This window comes from Emys orbicularis, chromosome 10 (genome assembly GCF_028017835.1).
Source record: "Emys orbicularis isolate rEmyOrb1 chromosome 10, rEmyOrb1.hap1, whole genome shotgun sequence".
Classification (NCBI taxonomy): Eukaryota; Metazoa; Chordata; order Testudines; family Emydidae; genus Emys; species Emys orbicularis.
In genome coordinates this window covers 62,180,669-62,200,040 of record NC_088692.1, presented here as the reverse complement: position 1 = coordinate 62,200,040, position 19,372 = coordinate 62,180,669, and the positions used below count along the sequence as shown (strand labels likewise).

At 40.3% G+C, this 19,372-nt stretch overlaps 1 protein-coding gene across 2 annotated transcripts in view; it reads right to left on the bottom strand.

The window, feature by feature from the left end:
* THSD4 (thrombospondin type 1 domain containing 4) overlaps positions 1–19,372 on the bottom strand; it is a 598,412-nt gene that overhangs the window by 65,665 nt on the left and 513,375 nt on the right. For both annotated transcript variants that reach the window (XM_065412285.1, XM_065412286.1), the window contains 5 exons: positions 15,955–16,130; positions 11,610–11,706; positions 10,429–10,671; positions 3,164–3,293; positions 1,022–1,226 (listed from right to left, as the gene is read on the bottom strand). In XM_065412285.1, the coding sequence (XP_065268357.1) occupies positions 1,022–1,226; positions 3,164–3,293; positions 10,429–10,671; positions 11,610–11,706; positions 15,955–16,130 (851 nt within the window). The remainder of the gene's footprint in view (positions 1–1,021; positions 1,227–3,163; positions 3,294–10,428; positions 10,672–11,609; positions 11,707–15,954; positions 16,131–19,372) is intronic.

The following is a 19,372-nucleotide window of genomic DNA, read 5'->3' as shown; positions in this document are numbered from 1 at the left end:
AGGAACAGACCCAGGAATAGAACCAAGGTCTTCTGAGTGCCAGTCCAGTACTCTTTCCACTAGGTGACACTGTCCGGAAACATCCTTAAATCTGGAGTGCCATCTTTTCTAACCAGAATCAGATCAAAGCATCTGTCATTTATGTTTCTGTGTTGGGAAAAATGGCACTGCATCAAATTGCTTAAGATGCATTTTTAAAATCAGGGAGCTGTCTCCAAAGTGAAACCTTACTTGTACTCTAGTAACCTAACACAATAAATGCTCTATTTAAACCAGAGTGTTTCCAAACTTAAATGCCTCTCTCATTACAGTAGGTCCTTTCCTCCTGATGCCAAAGGATTCTTTTGGGGGGGGGGGAGGGGCAGGGGAATAAATCAATCACTGGATTTTATTTTGATTGCCATTTCATATCACCAGCTAAAATTACTAAAGCAGTATTTGATTTATAATATTTCTTTACTTTGCTTCATAGGACGTATTTAAAAATAAAAAACACCCATACAAGCCTCTAGATGCCCTTGCATTTAAATATTATTCAAAATACAACTGAATAAAAATAAAAACAAAAAAACCTTAACCAGGTACTGCTTCTTACCACCAACACAGACAATAATTAACCCTACATGGAATCAAACCCTGGATAATAACATATGCCCCTTAACTATAAAACAAGCCTTTATCAAATCTTCCCTCCCTAAAAACACAGATAAATACATTGACCTTGCAAAGCACTCTGAATGATATTTTAATTAACTAAGTATATGTCTACCCTGTCCCTTTTCTCTATTCTCTCTGGTTTAAACAACAAGTTTTAATTGGTCATAACCACCTGGCTTGTTTAAATTGTCTAAGCTCACCTACTACCTATTTTGAAAGCTTTCCCACATTCCCCTCTGTGGTTTTTAATCAAAGCCAAATGTAATCCAATCACATCTGATTAAAGATCTCTGGAGGAATGTTCCACTCCATTGTAGCTCCCCTGAGGTTTCATGCTCCAAATGAACCAATCATTCCCATTTACCGAAGTCCACTCTGTCTGAATTTGCCATTCACTGCAAATCTTCAGTTGGCATGTGCTGGTTGTTTCTGGCTTCTCCAAGTGATGGCATCGGTATTGCTGAACCATCAGAGTACGATTGGCATACACTTGTCGGCACAGGACTTGTCGGTGCTGCATACCAAGGCCACATGTTTTACTGCACTCAGACCACTCCCCTATATCCCAGCTAACAGAGAAAAGAAAAAGGAGAACATAATAATGATCCACTGTTAATAAAGACAGTGCCATATTGTAGACACTAAGCTCATTTCAATTCTGATTATAAGTGTTTGGACAAAAAAAAGTCTTATAATATTTAAACATCTGCATGTCTTTTGCTGAATACTGAAATAAATAATACTTATCCTTTATATAGGGGACCACTGCATATTTCCAAAGGGTCTACAAAGGATGAGGTGTTACGCTATTAAATGTGTAAGAGTTGCAGAACTGGGTACATAGTGATCTGAGTGTATTTTTAGAAATTGTCTAGCAATATATATTATTTCTGATTACTTTAACAACACTTCCCAAAACATGTAAAAGCAAAATGCCTGCCCTGAGGAGCTTACAGACTTTTTCTGGACATGACGCAGGGAGAGCAGTAATAAGACAGTTGTTTGGAGGAGGAATGGTAGATGGATCACCTAAATGGGCATTAACTTACATATACAAATAAAATGATGTGTGACAAACAATGAATAGATGCATTTTATTTCAGTGACAATAAGATTCCTTTCCATTAAGATTTCTATTAAGACTGTATATATGTATTTGTTTTATTAATATACATATTTTCATTTTCATGTCATTTTTGGTGTCATGCTCAGGGAGGTGAGTGCATTGCTAGTACAAACGCCCTTCACACTGTTAACTGCAGACTTGTGGAGAATGAGGGCAATAGCTGTATCATTTATCATCAGCACTGTATGCATCCCAGTTTACCTGATTGACAGTATTCTGTCTGATTAGACAGAGTTGAATTAAAACGTAAAGCTTGAATTAAAGGTTATTAAGAAGAACAAGCAGGAAACAAAGCTGTGGCTAGAGATCAGCTATCTCTGGGGAAAGTATTCCAAGAGTCCTTTGAGAACATTGGATGGGCTATTACTTGGAATTGCCCACCTGGCTCCAGCCAGGTCACAGGCCTATTTTTCCCAGGCCAGCGGCCCTAAGATAAAAAATGACAGTAAACCTTAAAACTCCCTGCCTGGAGAGGAAGTGTGTGTGTAGAGAAGCTGACAGAGAGAGGCAGAGATTGCAGCAGGAGCAGTCATTCAGAGGCAGAGGCCCTGCAGAGTGTGTCTGAGGCAGTATAGGCTCGCCTAAAGCTTATCCCTTGCCTCAAAGCTTAGGCAAGACCCTCTGTAGTGTTAACCCTTTTATCTGCTTGCTATATACCCTTGGGTGAATATATAGTGTGCTGTTTGGAAGGAGCTGTTCTGAGTTACCTTAATCAGCTGCTGATCACAGGCTCCCAGAGAGAAGTGCCTTGCAGGTGCCCAGTACATTTGGGCCTGTCATATTAACATGGTTAGAAGATGGGGGACTGAGTGGTAGAAGAGGGTGGGGTTGCACCCAGAGAGGTGAAGGCAGCAGAACCTGTCGCCAGGGCTGCACTCGTGAGGGACTGCAAAGGGGTATAACGTATAAGGCACCACTTACCCTGAACAGTGGGAACGTAACCTGGTGATTCAGTCTAAAGTGGTGTGAACCGCGGAGTTCTGCTCTAGGAGAAGTGCAGGTAGAGGCTTCTCTCTTGGAAAGAGCACCAAGGGAGAGACTAGGGGAGAGATTGCAGGGGCAGTGCACCCTTAACCATCATACCTGTTGAGGATTGGCTGCATTTAACCCAGAGTAAATGACTGCCAATCTCTCCTAACTCCCTTATCTCACATGGGATAACAGTGCTGGAATGGAGGATAAACTGCTATGGCTGCCACTTCCTTAGAAAGGAATAAAAACCACCTCTGACAGGGGAACCCATCAGCTGCACTCCATGTCACAAGTGGAAAATACTTGAGATGTTCACCCTAGAGTCCTATTTAAAACAGCTACCCTCCTTTGTGCAAAGCTTCAGTGACACTGCTGCCTTCATTTTCCAGTGTATTTTCTGGCACTTACAAGGCTGGGCATGGGAAGATGTTGCAGGCTTCTTCTTCTGGCGTGGGCTTGGTGCTGGTGTCACAGTAGCTCTCAGACACCTCCTCATGAGATATTCTGTTTACACAGTGGAAGATTGGGTATCGCAACCCTGAAATGGCAATAAAACAAAAACAAAAACCAAACCAATAATAAGTAGTGCAGATAAAAAGAAAACATTCAACATACACGTGACTTAGCTACAACAACAGGATCTGGTACTGAAAACTTAAACACAAGAGAGCAACAGGGTAAGGAAAATGGTCCAAATTAGTAGTTTATCCAATGTACATAAACACAAATAAACACGGGGATTGGTCCTGCTTTGAGCAGGGGACTGGACTAGATGACCTTCTGAGGTCCCTTCCAATCCTGATAATCTATGATTCTATAAGTGAAATCTGAATGCTTTGCTGCTTACAGCAATACGACGACTGCAGCTGCCTGCAAACACAAACCACAGCACAGCATTGCAAGAGAGTCTGAGAAAATGTTGTGGTTTTGCTCCATTAAATGTTTATGGGGAGAACTGTCTTTAGCTTCAGCCTGTAGTTGATTTAAAAAATGCAATTTAGCAACCTGAACACAGGACTGGGAGAAGGAACTTGTGTGCACTAATCCAGCCTCTGAGTCAGATTCCTTTTCTTTTTGCTTTTGGGCAAGTAATTTACCCTCCCTACTTTAGGATTATCATCAGGTAAATAAGGATATAAAAATAATACCTACTTCACTGGAGTGTTGTGAGGCTTCGTGAATTAATGCTTTAGGGATGACAAGTACTGGATAGATGTTAAGTATTATTATTTCTCTCCTTTTTTAACTGCTGTCTCTTTAGCTAAGGCTTTGTCTTCACTACCCGCCGATCCGGCGGGTAGCAATCGGTTTTTCGGGGATCGATTTACCGCGTCTAGTGAAGACGCGGTAAAATCGATCCCTGATCGCTCTGCCGTCGACTCCGGAAATCCACCTCGGCAGGAGGCGGCAGCGGAGTCGGTGGCAGCGCGGCAGCGGTCGACTTTCCCGCGTCCTCACCGCTAGGTAAGCCGACCTAAAATACGCAACTTCAGCTACGGTATTCACGTAGCTGAAGTTGCGTATCTTAGGTCGGACCCCCGCTGCAGTGTAGACCTAGCCAAAGTTTTGCACTTAGAGAGAAAGTTTCCTTTGCTTGTGTAACCTGTCTCTCAGGATGGCAAAAAATTCAGACCAAAATGCTAAGTGTGTCACTTCCATTATTTTGGAACAGAGAGAATTTTCACCAATTCCAGCAGCTCAGTGAGTCACACAGCTCTAGTTCTGAGGTCAAAGAAGAGTTTGTACAAACTCCCTCAAAGCCCACACAGTTCTTTCTCATTTCTGCTACTCTGTTCCAAAGAAGATCCATGTCAAACTTTTCCATCCTTGCCTGTAACCAATTTATTCTAATTCTTCTCGGGAGCTACGCTGTATTGGCTGAGCACCAGACCTGTGAAAATCAGGCCATTTTCAGTTATCTTAAGTTGGGCATCATAAAGTGAAGCACCCCAAATCACTAGCAACTTTGGAATAGTTGCTTTGGAATAGGCCCAGTTAATGTGGAGACTGATGGGTGGGCAAAAAAAGAAATAATGGAGTGTGAAAATAAACTCTGATCTGAAAGGGAAAGATCCTGCTTAGGTTAGAGGTAAGTACGGTTATACCCCAAAATGAACTAACCACAAACAAAACACATAATTCAAACAAGAATGCAGCTAAATTGTTTCCCCTTCTTTCCACAGACATATCTTGATATGCTGTCCCTATCTTACTAACTCTCCTCCCCAAATTTAGGGTCTGATCCTGTTTCAATTGAAAACAATGGAAGTTTTGCCATGGACCTATGTGACAGCTGGGGTAGACCTTTGTTTCTGAAGTAAAACTAGGGTAAAACTATACTGACTCTCATTTATGTTAACAGCTGCTGTGCTTGGGAATGTAGGGAAGAACAGTCTACAACCTGAAGAGTAGAGTCCCCAGTTCGTTATCAGACACACAGACAACTATTAGACAATGTTTATGTTTCAGCAAGCAGACTCTTGTTGCAGCTTTCCAGAGATCATATTGCACATCTCCCACCCTTACCCAACACCAGCTGTTCTTCCTGATGTATCAGGTTTCTTGAAGGCACAATCCTCTACAAGGTCAGTCTAGAGTAGACCAAACACCAAGAGGATTTACATCCTCAGAGTAAAGAGAAGTAAATCCTTACAGGAAAGATGCGAGAGAGTAGGGCACAAGATGTTAGAGTTGCAGCTTAATTCCTTCCTTCGGCCACCAAATATGCTTGTGTCTATTTTAGAACCAAACTATAGGCCAACAGTGCAGCAACCTGCATGGAACTTAGAGGGAGGAGTACAGGATGCAGGAGGCACCAGAAAGCCAGTCTGTGTGCAAATGGCTAGAATGCTAGCTGCACCTCTGTAAATAGTTCTCTTAACAAAGAGCTGTTTAATTGTAGAAACATGGAGTCCTCTCCTGTTGTTACCCAGCATGTAACATATGAAACACGCACATGTGCAGAGTTCAAAGCTGCATGACTCATCGTAAATGTCCAAATGAGTCACATGGCTAAAAGCCTGCACAACTCTGAAACTGGATAATTTGCTGACAACATGCAGCTGTGTACGTGTATGTGGTGTATGTGGCAGGGAGGAGTGAACAAAAGGGTAAAACTGTAATAGCAACAGCTTGAACATCTTGGCTAATGTGGTATAAGTTAGAAGGCTATTATGCTAAGAGTCCATCGATACTGCAACTGGCTTACATGATTGCTGACAATGCAGATCTTATGCCATTGGACTGAATGCTTAGTCTGCTCCAGCTCCTTCTATATCTAATTATCCACTTGAATCTGCTGTCTAAGTCTAGCATCTGTTGTTAACTAGCCCCACATTCCTACCTCCCAGTGTTTTAAATCTCAATTTTAATGGTAACTTTTGGTGATTACTTTAAAGTTTTTTAACTGTGTTAACAGATTTTCTGCAGACTCCTGCATCTCATCCCGTATTTACAAAACTTACGTTTTTCTTCATCTAACCAGGAGGTTGGCTGCGAGAGAGAGAGAGAGAGCGCGAGAGAGAGCGCACAGTGCATTCAGATAGCTATTTGTTTTAATTGATCTTGCACTAAAGTTTTGTAATAGCTTTAACTCATACCCATGGTTTAAATAAAATAAGTGTGATTCTGATTAATGCTGTTGGCTGACATGCAGCAAAATATGGCATTTGTAATAAAGGAAATTAAAAGCTTACATGTCTGCCAAATTTAAAGTCATTCAGCAATATATTTAAATGAGAAGGTTTGCATCTGAAATGCTAATTTACAATAAAATTGCATACAGAACCATCTTCATTCTTCTAGTTCTAGTAGAAAGTAGGTAATTTAGCAATCAGCAGGGTGCTTTAGTCATTAGCTTTCTTTATGAATTTGCTTTTTCAATTAAGAACATGCTGCACACTGCAGTATCACTGTTACTAAATTTCATATTCATACCACTCTTTCTGTAATGTGTTTCCATTTACAGCTAAGCTAAGGCCTAGATTGTGGCTCTAAGCCACAATCTGTGCTGGAGGACAGGGGAACAGGGAAGAGGAGTTGCTCTCAGGAGGAGTTTCTCTGGTTCCTGGAGTGTATAAACTGTAGTGGCATATGCTCTCATCTGTGTCTGGCTGATGCACAGAGTTGGTGCCAGAGAAATACTCTCACTACCGCGTTTGGGGAAGTTAGCAGTTTCCACAGGCATGGACCCTGGTATTAAAAAACTACATGCTCAGTCTGATCAGATAGAACTTTAGGACAAGAGCTGGTTGATACTTTTCATCTGAAAAATAATTTTAAAAAAAGATAAATGGCCTTTTTTCAAAATCAAAAACTTCAGTGAAAAGTACGTCCAATATGTCCAGTTTTTAATGAAAAATCAATCATTTTCTTCTCATTTTTCCTTGATGCCATTCTGCCATAGAATGAAAGAGAATGAATGATGTGTACGCGCTTTTCTTCTTTTCCTTCCTCCTTTTGCTAGTCAATAACTTCCCAAAGTTGAAGAAGTTATGAAAAATTACAGAGTAGTAAAAGAAGAAAAGAAAAAATGAAAAAGTGAAGGAAACAATGGACATCAAAAAAAAAATTCGCAGTTGCAAAAAAGGCAAATGTGGAAAAAAGTTCAAATTTTCAAAAATTATCAAAAAAAATTCTCAGAATGTTTTTTAAAAAAGAAATAAAAAATATTCCTTTACAAACTCTGCAAAATGGAAACAAGTTCAAAATTTCAACTTTGTTTCAAAAAATTGTTTTGCCTCTCTTTATCATTTCTCTTTGAGAGAGAGCAAAGAACCTGTTGGACCTCAATTGCCTTGGAGGATTATATGGGCAGAGGTAGTCAACCAAGTAACTCAGGCCTAGATTTGTAACAAACTGTTCATGCTATCAGCAAATCATAGTTCTCCCAGTACAGTATACTGCTAATTAAATTTGGTAGAGTCTGGGACACAAGGTTCACCCCCCGTTAGAACCTAGGGAAGGTATATTTATTTCAGACATTCCTCCTCTCTAATTTCAGGGAGTAAATCTCAGTTCCATAACATGCTGAAAGCTTTCCTGTGATATGATATTTTTCTAGTGTTCTGCTGTTTAATCTGGATTCAGATTTCATAGCTGCTTCCCACTGACTGCCAGATATTTAAAAACAGCAAAATTCTGATCATAGGGATTACAAAGGAAAGCTTCCAACATTCTTCCTATAAAATGACTGAAAACCCTTGCAGATTTGTGCACCTGTATTTGCATGCAGAATTTCTTGATCTGAGTACTCAAATGCACAATTCTTTTGCAAAGAAACTTCAGCTTCCACCTTCCGAAAATATGATTGTTCCAATTCTCAGCTAATGATCCTCACTGATTGCAAGAGAGTTTATGTCTATTTACAGTAGCTGAGGATCCTGCCCACATACTCTAATCTAAAAGCCATTTCCTAAGTCCAAGCAAAATAATTATGATTTACGTTCACTGCCCCCCCCAAGTGTCAGACTCCCAAGAGTCCTGATTTTAGTACTGTAACATTTCTGCCATAATTTCCCCAAGTAGGGCCAATTTCCCAATTCATTGTCCGGGACCAGCAAGGAATAACAATAAAAAAAAGAGAACATCGATGTAGTGTGCTTAACTACCAGCTTTCCCAACAGAGATATAATTTGAATTCATTATGATGATGATGTGCATAAGGATCAGCATGATATTAAGATTTCATGCACAAGCTCAGTTTCATATCTTGGAGCAAGGAGAGAGCGCTAAAGAAAATTAACTAAAATTTCCCCCCAGAGGAAATAGGTTTGCAGAGCAGTCACATCTGTCTAACAGCTCGATATTCCCAGTAACAGAATACACTATCAACTCCCTTTACATCACCACCTTTAATTGTCTTCCCTCACCTCAGGACTATGCTCACTGCCACAAAGATGTTACCTTTCCTCTATGTCCAGAGTTAAAGTTTTCTTTATTCTAGCTCAACAGAACCAAAATTTTCCCATCAACTTAACAAGTTATATGGAACGTGTAGAGTTGTGTTTTGTTAGCTATACCAGTAGCCCTGACATATACCTCACTGGCCAAGCTTTCTGAGAGAGCCTTTCCACTTTATAATAAGCTCAGCTAGGAGGTATATGTTGACAATACCTGGAGTTAAGTGTATTTTATAAGTCCTGGTGGCAGGACTTCTCAGGTGAACTTCCCCACCAGTAGAATTTACTCCTGTCAGAGGTTTGCTAGAGCAGGAGTCAGAGCATGATGGAAGGCACTTTCACTTGGTTTAGATTATATCTTATTTTGATTGTTTTTATTATTTACTCTTGGGTTTTATTCCAGACAAAAAGGACAGTATTTACTAGAGCACCTCAATTTAGGTTATATTTTAATACAATTTGTTGGTTTCCAAATAGGAAAAGGGTACTCAGCTGCTACAGTGAGAGAGGCTGTAAACATTAACAAAAATTGTGTTTGGACATCACAAATCTCTAGAAACTACACACTCTACTATCATCTTCTGCTCAAGTATTCAGCTCCTGCACGCCTGTTCTGGAGAATGTACCACTGATGTTTGTCAAAAGCATCAGTACCTCTGTTCCGACCATTGGCTAGTTCAACCAGCTTTTGTGCCCCAAACAGCCATGCCTCATCATGCAAAAGGTTAATTAAAGGGGTCGAATCCCTCAAAAAGCTTGTAATTCACACCATATATTGTAAGGGCATCTAACTAGCAAATGGAGCTCTGAGATGGAGGAATCACTGCCAGTAAAGGTGCAATCCAGGCAAATAGTAGGAAGATATTTACAGAGGTGCAAAAAGTACTAATGAAAATGGAGGATTTAAACAAACGGGGAAAGGAAACCAGAGAATGCTGAGGATAATGGTAGTGTATCAGGGAAAAATGAGAAAAGCAACTTCAGGCCAATTGTCCTCAGCCATAAAAGACTGCAATATTTCTCATTTCAGCAATGGATACCATGTTCTGCTTTATAATTAGGCTTGGAAGAATTAGATTTTTATCAGTAAATGTCGATTTCACCATACACACACAAACCAATGAAAAATATTTCCATCAATAATAATTAAAATTTACAGATAGGCAAAGTAAGAAAAATGCTGCTTGAGAACTTATTAGAGTTTGATTTAAGGATATTTACTTTGTATATTTTGATGTGTGTTGACAATTTGTGTTTTAATGGTTATGAAGCGTTACCTTTTTGAATATCGCTGTCATTAAATAATTATGGACTGACCCCCTCTATGGACTGACCCCCTCAAAAAATTCCCACAGCTGTGAAAATGTAAGTGGATTAAAATATAAAAAATGCTTAAAACTCATAATTTTGCACAACTGTGAAAAATTAAATTGATACAAAATACTTAAAAATAAACATCAATATTATCTGTTGAAATGATAAAAAAAATTGGAATCTTCCAAGCCTGTTTGTAAACTATGTGCACCATGCTCTGTTTCTTTTCTTTTAAAATTATTTTTATTGACATATATTTGGAACCCACTTTGTGCTACAGATTTGTCTGTCTATCACTTAGTGAGAAACAACAGAAAGCAGTGGCTCAAACATATGTCTAATGCATAGAGGGATTTGCTGGGTTTTCTAACATGCTCTTTCCCCCATGTTTTTCTTCTCCTGGCCTGGAATCCTCCTGTGTGTAATATAAATACTATGCATACACTGTAAAGCATTTACCTTTCCCACACGAAGTGGTGCACTCAGTTGTTCCAACCTGTTTCCAGTTGTGTTCTCGGTTTCGTCGTGGTGGCTGCACAGCAGGCACCTGGTTGTCTGGCTGATGAGAAGGAAACCTTCCTGGCTGAATAACAGGAAAGGTCCCTGTTGACTGTCCAGTGTGAGTGTCTGTCTCCCTATGCAAATTCTCATCTTCGTGATCTGTACCATCTGTCAGTTCTAACTGACCATTGAATGGCTCCCCTGGGGACAGGCAACAATAGCAAATTAAAAGAGTGATCATCTCTTTCAAATATTAGCTAATGCATTCACTAATTAGTAGTTGCAACAATGGTCTACAAAGTTGTCAAGATAAAATAGCTTTTATCTCCATATACAGACTTGCTGGGTTGTTCTGCAGACAAAGACTTTGCTGCTTTTCAATGAGGCACCCAATTCTCAGCAAGCAAACACACACACAAAAGTGGAAATTCACCAGGCATTTTCTAGCATAATTATTGCACCTAATGTCAATCAAGTTTTCCAAGGATTTGTTTTTTCACCATGCTCCATATTCTGTGCCTCTTAATGTCAAATTCCAGCTGCTCCTCATTAAGAAACAGGCTATAGAGCCAATACAAATCTGACAAGGAGAATCAAAAACATGAGAAATAGTACCAAACTTGCCTGCCAATTTTCTCTTTTTTTTTCAGAATTACTGTTACATTTAACACACCTCCGTGCTATAGAATTCTAATATATTCTGTCTAGAGAAACTTTAGCTTTGGGGGCTTAGAAATTTCCACAGGATTGCGAGAGAGAAGCTGAGAAAGGTTGTTTCAAAATATCAAACTCCAAAAAGAAAGAAAAAGTATTTTAAATTTCTGAAATACAGGCAGAGCAATTCAGCTCATAACAGTAACTGATCAAGGAAAAGTCACAGTGTGTTCTTATCCCATGTGACACATTAAAGACAAAATTACCTTCAAAACAGAAATAAAGATCCAGATCCTAGGCTGAAGCAAATCAGAGTAACTCCATCGAAGTCAATGGAGTTACACTGCTTTACACCAGCTGAACATCAGGGGTGAAATCCTGGCCTCATGAAGTCAATAACAAAACTTCCATTGACTTCAGTGAGGCCAGAATATTACTACTGGCCCATAATGCTACAGAATGTGCTTAAGGCAATGATGATTTACCTGGCCTTCTGTGCGGAGGCAACTGAGGGCTAATGACATTGGCTTCTGGAATGATATACTCGTAATGTATACCTGGGTTAGGTTGCTGATGTATCATCTAAGAGGAAAAACAGTCAAATAAATGTTACCTGATTCAAAATAATCACCCTTTCACTTAAACCACTTGTTAGGTTACTACTGCTTAACAGAAATATGCATTTAAACCAATCAACAGCATGATGATTGCTACTATTAGAAAAGACAAAGGTTTGTTTGGTACGTCAGTGAAATATGAAAAAAAACAATTTGTTCCTGAGAGGCTAAGACAAGTAAGGAAAAGATGAGTTTCTACATTTGCAAATTGCACTAAATTGTAATAGGAAGGAACAGCTGTTACTCAAAAACATCACTGTGAAGAACTACATCATATACGTCTTCTCGGTACAGGTGCAAAATGTGAAAATACAGCAGTGTTGTTAAAAGTCTTTCACTGAACACTAGGTGGCGAGAGAGGTTCAGACGACAAATGGGTTGGGACTGAAATAACTGACCTGACAGATAACTGAGAAAAGATAAACAAGAAGGAGAAGAAAGAGGGGGAAGGGTCCAAATCCAAATGCTCCAAACCCCACTAGCTCTCTCCTCAAATGCTTGTCAGTTCTACTTGAGTTGAGAACGCATAAACAGCACTTATGTATTATCATTTGATAATTGCCCTGTTCTGTTCATTCTGGAGCATCTGACACTGAGCACTGTTGGAAGACAGGACAGTGGGCTAGACAGAACATTGCTCTGTCTCACTATGGCCATTCTTGTGTTCTTATTAACCCATCTGTGTTACCTCAGATACCAAGTTGTCCCCTTTTATAGCCTTGCAGCTCAGCACATATCACTCACCACAGTATTTATAAAGCAGCAAGCAAAAATAGCTAACAATTGTATGTCTATTCCATTTATATAGCAGTCGTTTAACAGTGCTCAAGTAAATAGATAACAGAGGTCCACATACACATTGTGGTGACTGTATCACTGATATAGAATTGTGTTCCCAACCACCGCCAAATTCATTTTCAGGCAATTGGACTGAACATTCCACAGACAGCCAAACATGCAGAAAAGGTCCCTCATTTTTTCTACTGTTGGACAAAAGGGTTGGTTTGGTTGTGGTTTTTTTTTTTTGGTTTGTTTTAATATTTTTATCTAGCACTGGGAACCTTGAGCGTACCTGCTTTAAGAAAGACAACAACAAAGTGTAGAGGTTTTAGAGCCCAATTGTAAAATCCTTATGCATATTAGTAAGCACTCACATGAGTATCCCATTGAAATCAATGGGAGGGTGTGTGAATAAGTGCCTACCAACCTAGGAGCTGCATAATAAAGCCCTTGTAAGGTACTTGCGCCTCTTGGAAAACCATTTGAACCCCTTAGCAGCGCTACATTATGCTGGTGGAGTGGGAATAGGGATGCTTGCATTATCAGTTATAGACACTTGTACTGTTGATTCTATTAGCCTGGCCTTGGTTACTTTAATAATGCGGCTGATCACACTGCTGCCTTAAAAGAACTTGGTCCTCTGCAGGGGTGTTGGATTGCTCTGGTAGAAGCCTCAGCCAGTTTAATTAAAAAAAGTCTGTCTTAAAAAAAAAATCACCACTACAGATTGCTGTTAGTGCCTTATACCTGGGTTTCCTTATCAGCCAGACACTTCCTCTTGAACATGAAAAGTGTCTTGGTTCTGCCAAAGCAAGGGCTACAACCAAGAGAAAATCCCTTCAACACCCCTGTGACCCACCAGCAACAAACTTGTGGCACTAGGTTTGTTTTGCAGTCAGAAAGCCATTCTGGAATCCACTGAAGTCTACAGAGTTATTCCGAGTTAGAATTCAACCCTTTGTCTTTGAAAAGTGTTTCCTCTGGCAAACACAACAGCTTTTTCTCTAAGCTCTGCCCCAATGAGAGCACCCACTTTCGGGAATCATATGAGAATGCACTACCTGTAATGATTTCTATAAGAGCTGACCTTCCGACCTCTCTCTACAATTTCAAAATGCACTCTCTTGGTGCCCAGTCCTGCGAGGTGCTGAGCACTCTCAAGTCCTATTGACTTCGGTGGGAGCGGAGAGTGCTCCACATCTCTTCAGATCAGGACCCTACAGTTTGGGTAGTTCCAAGGAAAGCTCTCCTATGGTTCCCCTGATTCTTCCATAGTGTTTCCCAAAACAACTCACAAGGAGCTGTTATAACAGTTCTGCTTTGAGTTAGTGGCAATGTAAGCTTTTGTAACAATTTAGCTTTATTGTATTTGTGCCATAGCTGCTTTATGTGCATAACCAAACTGATCTGAATTTCTGTTCTTTATCTACGTGTTTAAACTTTGCTATAACATAACTTGGGAGCCTTTTCCTGTGCAACTGGAGAATGAAAGAAAGATAGCAGGAAGTGAGAGAAAAGACTGATAGCCAGCTGGAATTAACATTTTCATATCCCTTAAGGGTTCGGAGCTAAGGAAAAGTGGGAGATTCAGAAATGGTAAGACAAGGACTGTATGGTTCAGAGAGTTGAGGAATTGGAAACTGGTTTATGTTAATATTAGCTCTCTCTCTCTGTAACTAGAAAGTCAGGACCCGTGCGAGGGTGATTATGCTATTAACAAAGCTCCTATGATTTTCTTTCATCTAACACTCCTCCAATCTCCATTTTAGGACAAACCAGCACAGATGGCTTCTCAACCAACCCACAGTGCAGTGAAAGGGAGAATGCTGATCTATCAGCCAGCCTAGATAAGCCTCCAGCGGTCCTGACATCCTACAGAGAGCATGATGAAAGAGAGAGTGCCAAACCAGGGGGCCAGTCCACAGCAATAACCCACAGATCAAGTCACTAAGCTGTGCCCAAACCCATGGCAACCTTGCTGTTTTCTTACTGGCAAATAAGATGTCTTGAAGGGAAAAACGAAGGGAGATAAACAGGCAAAGATTAAATCAATACATAATAGTGACACAAACAAACTATGAGATATAAGAGCTCTAAAAATCAAAATACATTTTATTCTGATTAATTTAAGGTGCTCTAAAGTTTTTGATTATACTTATTTGGGAACACCTGAATAAGTCATGCATGGCTCCTTTCCCTTCTCTCTGGGTAATACAGTCATCATACATTAGGCATCAATTTCTTGGCAATAAAAACATCACAGCATCTCAGCTCACACCAGCCAATATTCTTTATGTAAGTGCTCATTATAACCTTTTTTTTTTTTTTTTAGTAATATGCATTCTGGGCAATCAGAATCTATTAATCTTTACATCAACATTTTACATCACAACAAATGAAAAATCATTCCCCATCTCCCTCACTGGGCCCTGTTAAAGCAATACAATAAATAATTATTGTTACTTTTTAATCATTTTGCCATTTGTAACTTTTCCAGTTGTAGGAGCCAGTGCACTTTCTATAAAAATATACTGCACTAATTTTTCTATCATGTGTCATCACTTGTTGAGTTTAATGACAACCAAACCCTGGCCAATTAAAGCAACCAATATCATCAATTCAGACTGTGTATCTATACTACATGTGGTCTTTCAGCCAATATATTTTATTTTATATTTGTGTATGTGTGTATGAGCATGCCTATATGCACAATTAATTTCATAGTATGCTATAATAATCCACAATAGCATTTTTATTTCAGTGTTGAACAATACCAGAAATACATGGAGTTGAATCCTGGCTCCATTGAAATCAATACTTTTGCCATTGACTTCAATGGAGCCAGGATTTCACTGCAATTTGGTTCTGCGATTGCTTTGCGGAGTGTCTGCTGTTCAGGATTTCCTAATGAAGTTTGCCATTAAAACTCTGCCCAGGAATGCTTCATTTTGTAGCTTTTATTTATATTTATTTAAAAATATACAGAATCAAGAAGGCTTGAATCCAGCAGAAGTCTTGACCGGCTTCAGACATTTGATTCGGGTAACTATAAAACTAACCAAGCCAAATTAGCTTCAGTAGAAAAGTGTCTGGAGAAAATACAGCTCTCATGAAATAAAGAATACTATATGCTTTGCCTCTGATTTTACTCAACAAGAAAAATTAGTTTTACTGGGTCAGTAAACCCAGGTGGTAAGAGATATCTGTTACTGTTTAGATTTCCTATGATCTGGGGCAATACAGAGGTAACAGCAAAGATATTGTAATATCCAGAACACTGTTACCTCTAAGGATTAAATGGAATGCTTTTTATTACATTTTATTAATACATTCTATTCTATTGTTATTACTTGTGTTTTTAGTGTCATGTGTGAACAAAGACCAGAACTCTTGTTTTCCACTAGGAAGGTTAATCTGAATTTGACAAACTTACATAGACATCCAGGATTTCGTCTGTCGGACCGTCTGCTAAAAAGGACTCCCCTGCAGTGCTTGAGATTTCATTTGGGCGTTTATATGTGAATGTAGTCCCTCCTCCTTCATATCTCCCGGGTCGATCAATTGCCCAGTTTCCATTGATGATGGACCGTCCTGATCGACTCCGCAATGCTGTCAGGGGGAGAAAAAAAACACACACACACAAATGCTGATCACAAGGCATTTATATACTAGTTCTCAGACTGTTAAAGGGTTTTTGAGGCAAACACAAACAAATTCACGTAACTGGATTATGCTGCTGTATATTCTCTGACTTCATGGAATCAGGCAGTATTGCTAGAACAAAAAATATTGCAGATAATATCAATACTTGTACAAAGAAACCCAGTCTCAAAAACCTGACTCTTATTTGAATATGTGAATTTTATTCCGCAGGAAGAGAAAAATACAAAGCTACAATAGAAAACTCATTTTTCATGGAATATCATGTTGTGATTTTGTCTCAGCCAGCCAGACGGGTACATTGAATACACATGGATAACGGGGAAGTGGTTTCCTGAACTTCCTCCACATCCACGTGAAACTTTATTTAGTGGTTTGGACACAGTAAAGCACTGAAGTGGATACAGATTATCACAACAACTAGACTATGTAGAACCACTACCACCCCTACAATTTATGAACCAGAAAATACTTTGGTTTGCCAAATATTCTTAATGCAGCCTTTGGCAAATCTTTAATTTTCCTTTACAGAATACACATTTTGCCAAACATCTGCAAAATTCTGTTCTGTAAAACTGCTTGGGGTGACAGGTATCTGCAAACACCATTGTTCCCTATCCGTAAGGGAGACTAATACTACTAATTCCTTTTTCTGCCTAGTCTATTTAGATTGTAAGCTCTTTGGGGCAGAAACTACATCTTATGTATGCCCAACACCTAGTACAATCATTGTATTACTATGACTTGTGCCTAAAGGCCCAAACAAAACTGAAGCCTCACTGTGCTAGGCACGGTACATACATAGGCGCCAACTTTCCCCGGCGCCGGTGGGTGCTCAGGCCCCCCCCACCCTTGGCCCCGCCCCATCCTTTCCCCGCCCCTGCCCAACCCCCATTCCAACCCCTTCCCCCAAATCCCCGCCCCAACTCCGCCCCCTCCCTGCCCCTATTGGACCCCTTCCCCAAATCCCTGCCCCTTCCCCGAGCGCGCCGCGTTCCCCCTCCTCCCCCCTCCCTCCCAGCGCTCGCCATGCGAATCAGCTGTTTCGCGGCACAAGCGCTGGGAGCCAGGGGGAAAAAGCGGGCACGTGGTGCGCTCAGGGGAGGAGGTGGAGGCAGAGCGGAGGCGGAGGTGAGCTGGGGCAGGGGAGGGCAGGGTGGGGAGCTGCCGGTGGGTGCTAAGCACCCACCAATTTTTCCCTGTGAGTGCTCCAGCCCCAAAGCACCCGCGGAATCGGCGCCTATGGGTACATATACATAGAAAAGAGAAAATCCCTACCCCAAAGAGACCACCCTGAGTCTACTATAGTTTAAGTGTAGAATGAGGTTATCTACCATTTAGGGAGATATATAAAATAGAACAATAGGATCCTATTGCATCCTTGAGTGAAAAAATTGAACTATCTTTACACCTTACAGGGTTCTAAAGTAACTGTATAAACCCAAGACAGGGACCTGGGCACCACTCTACACAGCTCAATGACAACCTCTGCTCAGTGCACTGCTGCAAGAGTTCATAGCATTTGGTTTTGGCCACTGTTGCAGACAGGGTACTGGACGTGATGGACCCTGGTCTGATCTAGTATAGCATTAGACCAATGGCCACACTGGAGCCACACATTTACTCCAGATTCGGGGAGCCCTGAGCAGAACACCAAGGAGCCAGAGGGGGTAGGGCTCTTTCTGTGACTGGTTCTCACAAGGTTAAACAGCAAGGCCCAAATTTTGGACCTCTCTCTTTTCCCATGATAGTGATTGCTGCTGACTAGTTTGCCTTTGGGGAAGTAGAACAAGTATAAACTTGTTGGTGAAACCTACTTCTAGGAGAAGTCTCCATGCTGGGAACGTATAAGAAAATATTGTTTTAACTGAATTATGTAAACAGTACTCATATACTATGGTTATATATAGTGAATTAATAATAATAGTCACTTATTTATTATTAAGAAACAATGGTAACCTTGAACTACCAGTTTTCAAATCTAAATCAAACGGAAGTTGCGGTATGTTAGTGACATCAGGTCAGTTTGCAATGGTCTGCATCATACATTGACACATATAGAAAATGAGAGACAAAACTAACTTTTATCTCTATTGCCTCTCATATCAAAAAGAGGTCTCCTTCCTAACTGGGGATGGAATTTATGGGCAGAATAAAATGAATAAGTCCATATTGTTGGTTCTCAGTATTCAGTGTTTTCAAATGGGAGAGTGTAAGTATTCTAAACACCACAAACAAGTGGGTATTCCAGTTGGACAGGACTTAGGAACCCTTTCAGTAACAAATAGACACAGTGCCAGAGATGCTATTGGCTCAGGAAATTGGCAAACACATTCACCCAATACATTTAAACAAGTGATATGTGAGGAATTCATGAGCGATCGGCACAAGGATATTCTGCGAGCAGAGTACACACCATTGTGCTTTATTCACTTAGCTCATGTAAAAAAAACCATTTTAATGGAAACAAATCTGTTTACCTTTAAAAAGAAATGAGTAGCGACACAATACAGGTTTCAAACTACATAAATTGCAATGAGGGCATTAGATTTCAGCCTACTGGGTGCCCTTCACCGTAAGCAGTGAATTTGATATATTTGTTTAACAAAATATAACTTTATAACAATGTGAGATAGGAAATATAAAAACAGTGATAGAAGTGTCTAGCTAAAGCCAGATTATACCTACACGCGAGAGAAGGCGTAAAGAAACCTCCACTTTGTGCAGGCCATGTAGAGGTCAACCATCATTGTAATCCCTGCTCTCAAGGGAAGATAAAGACTGCTCTGTTACTATTCTTCTAGGCAACTAATCCTCCAAAAGGGGCTGGGATTGGCAAGTACTCCGCTCTCATGCACAGAACCCAATGAAGTTTACTAAGTTTACAAAGACTAATAAGCTGCACCCCAGAAAAGGATGTGGTAGTAGGCATGCACCCACCTTGCATCTGAGCACTCCTGGAAGCATTCTGCCTCCTGGTTCTCCCCCTGGGGTGGGGTGGCTCTTTACTGCTCCCAGCACAGCACTATGCTCAAGGGCACAAGCAAGAACTTAGAATACTTGGTATCCAGTAAAAACATCCTTCACTGTTTATGGCCCAGATCCCACTCACATTGAGGTAATTGGCCCAACTAGTGACTATGATGGTGCAGCATCAGGCCCCACAATAGTATATTAATTTTTATTGTAAT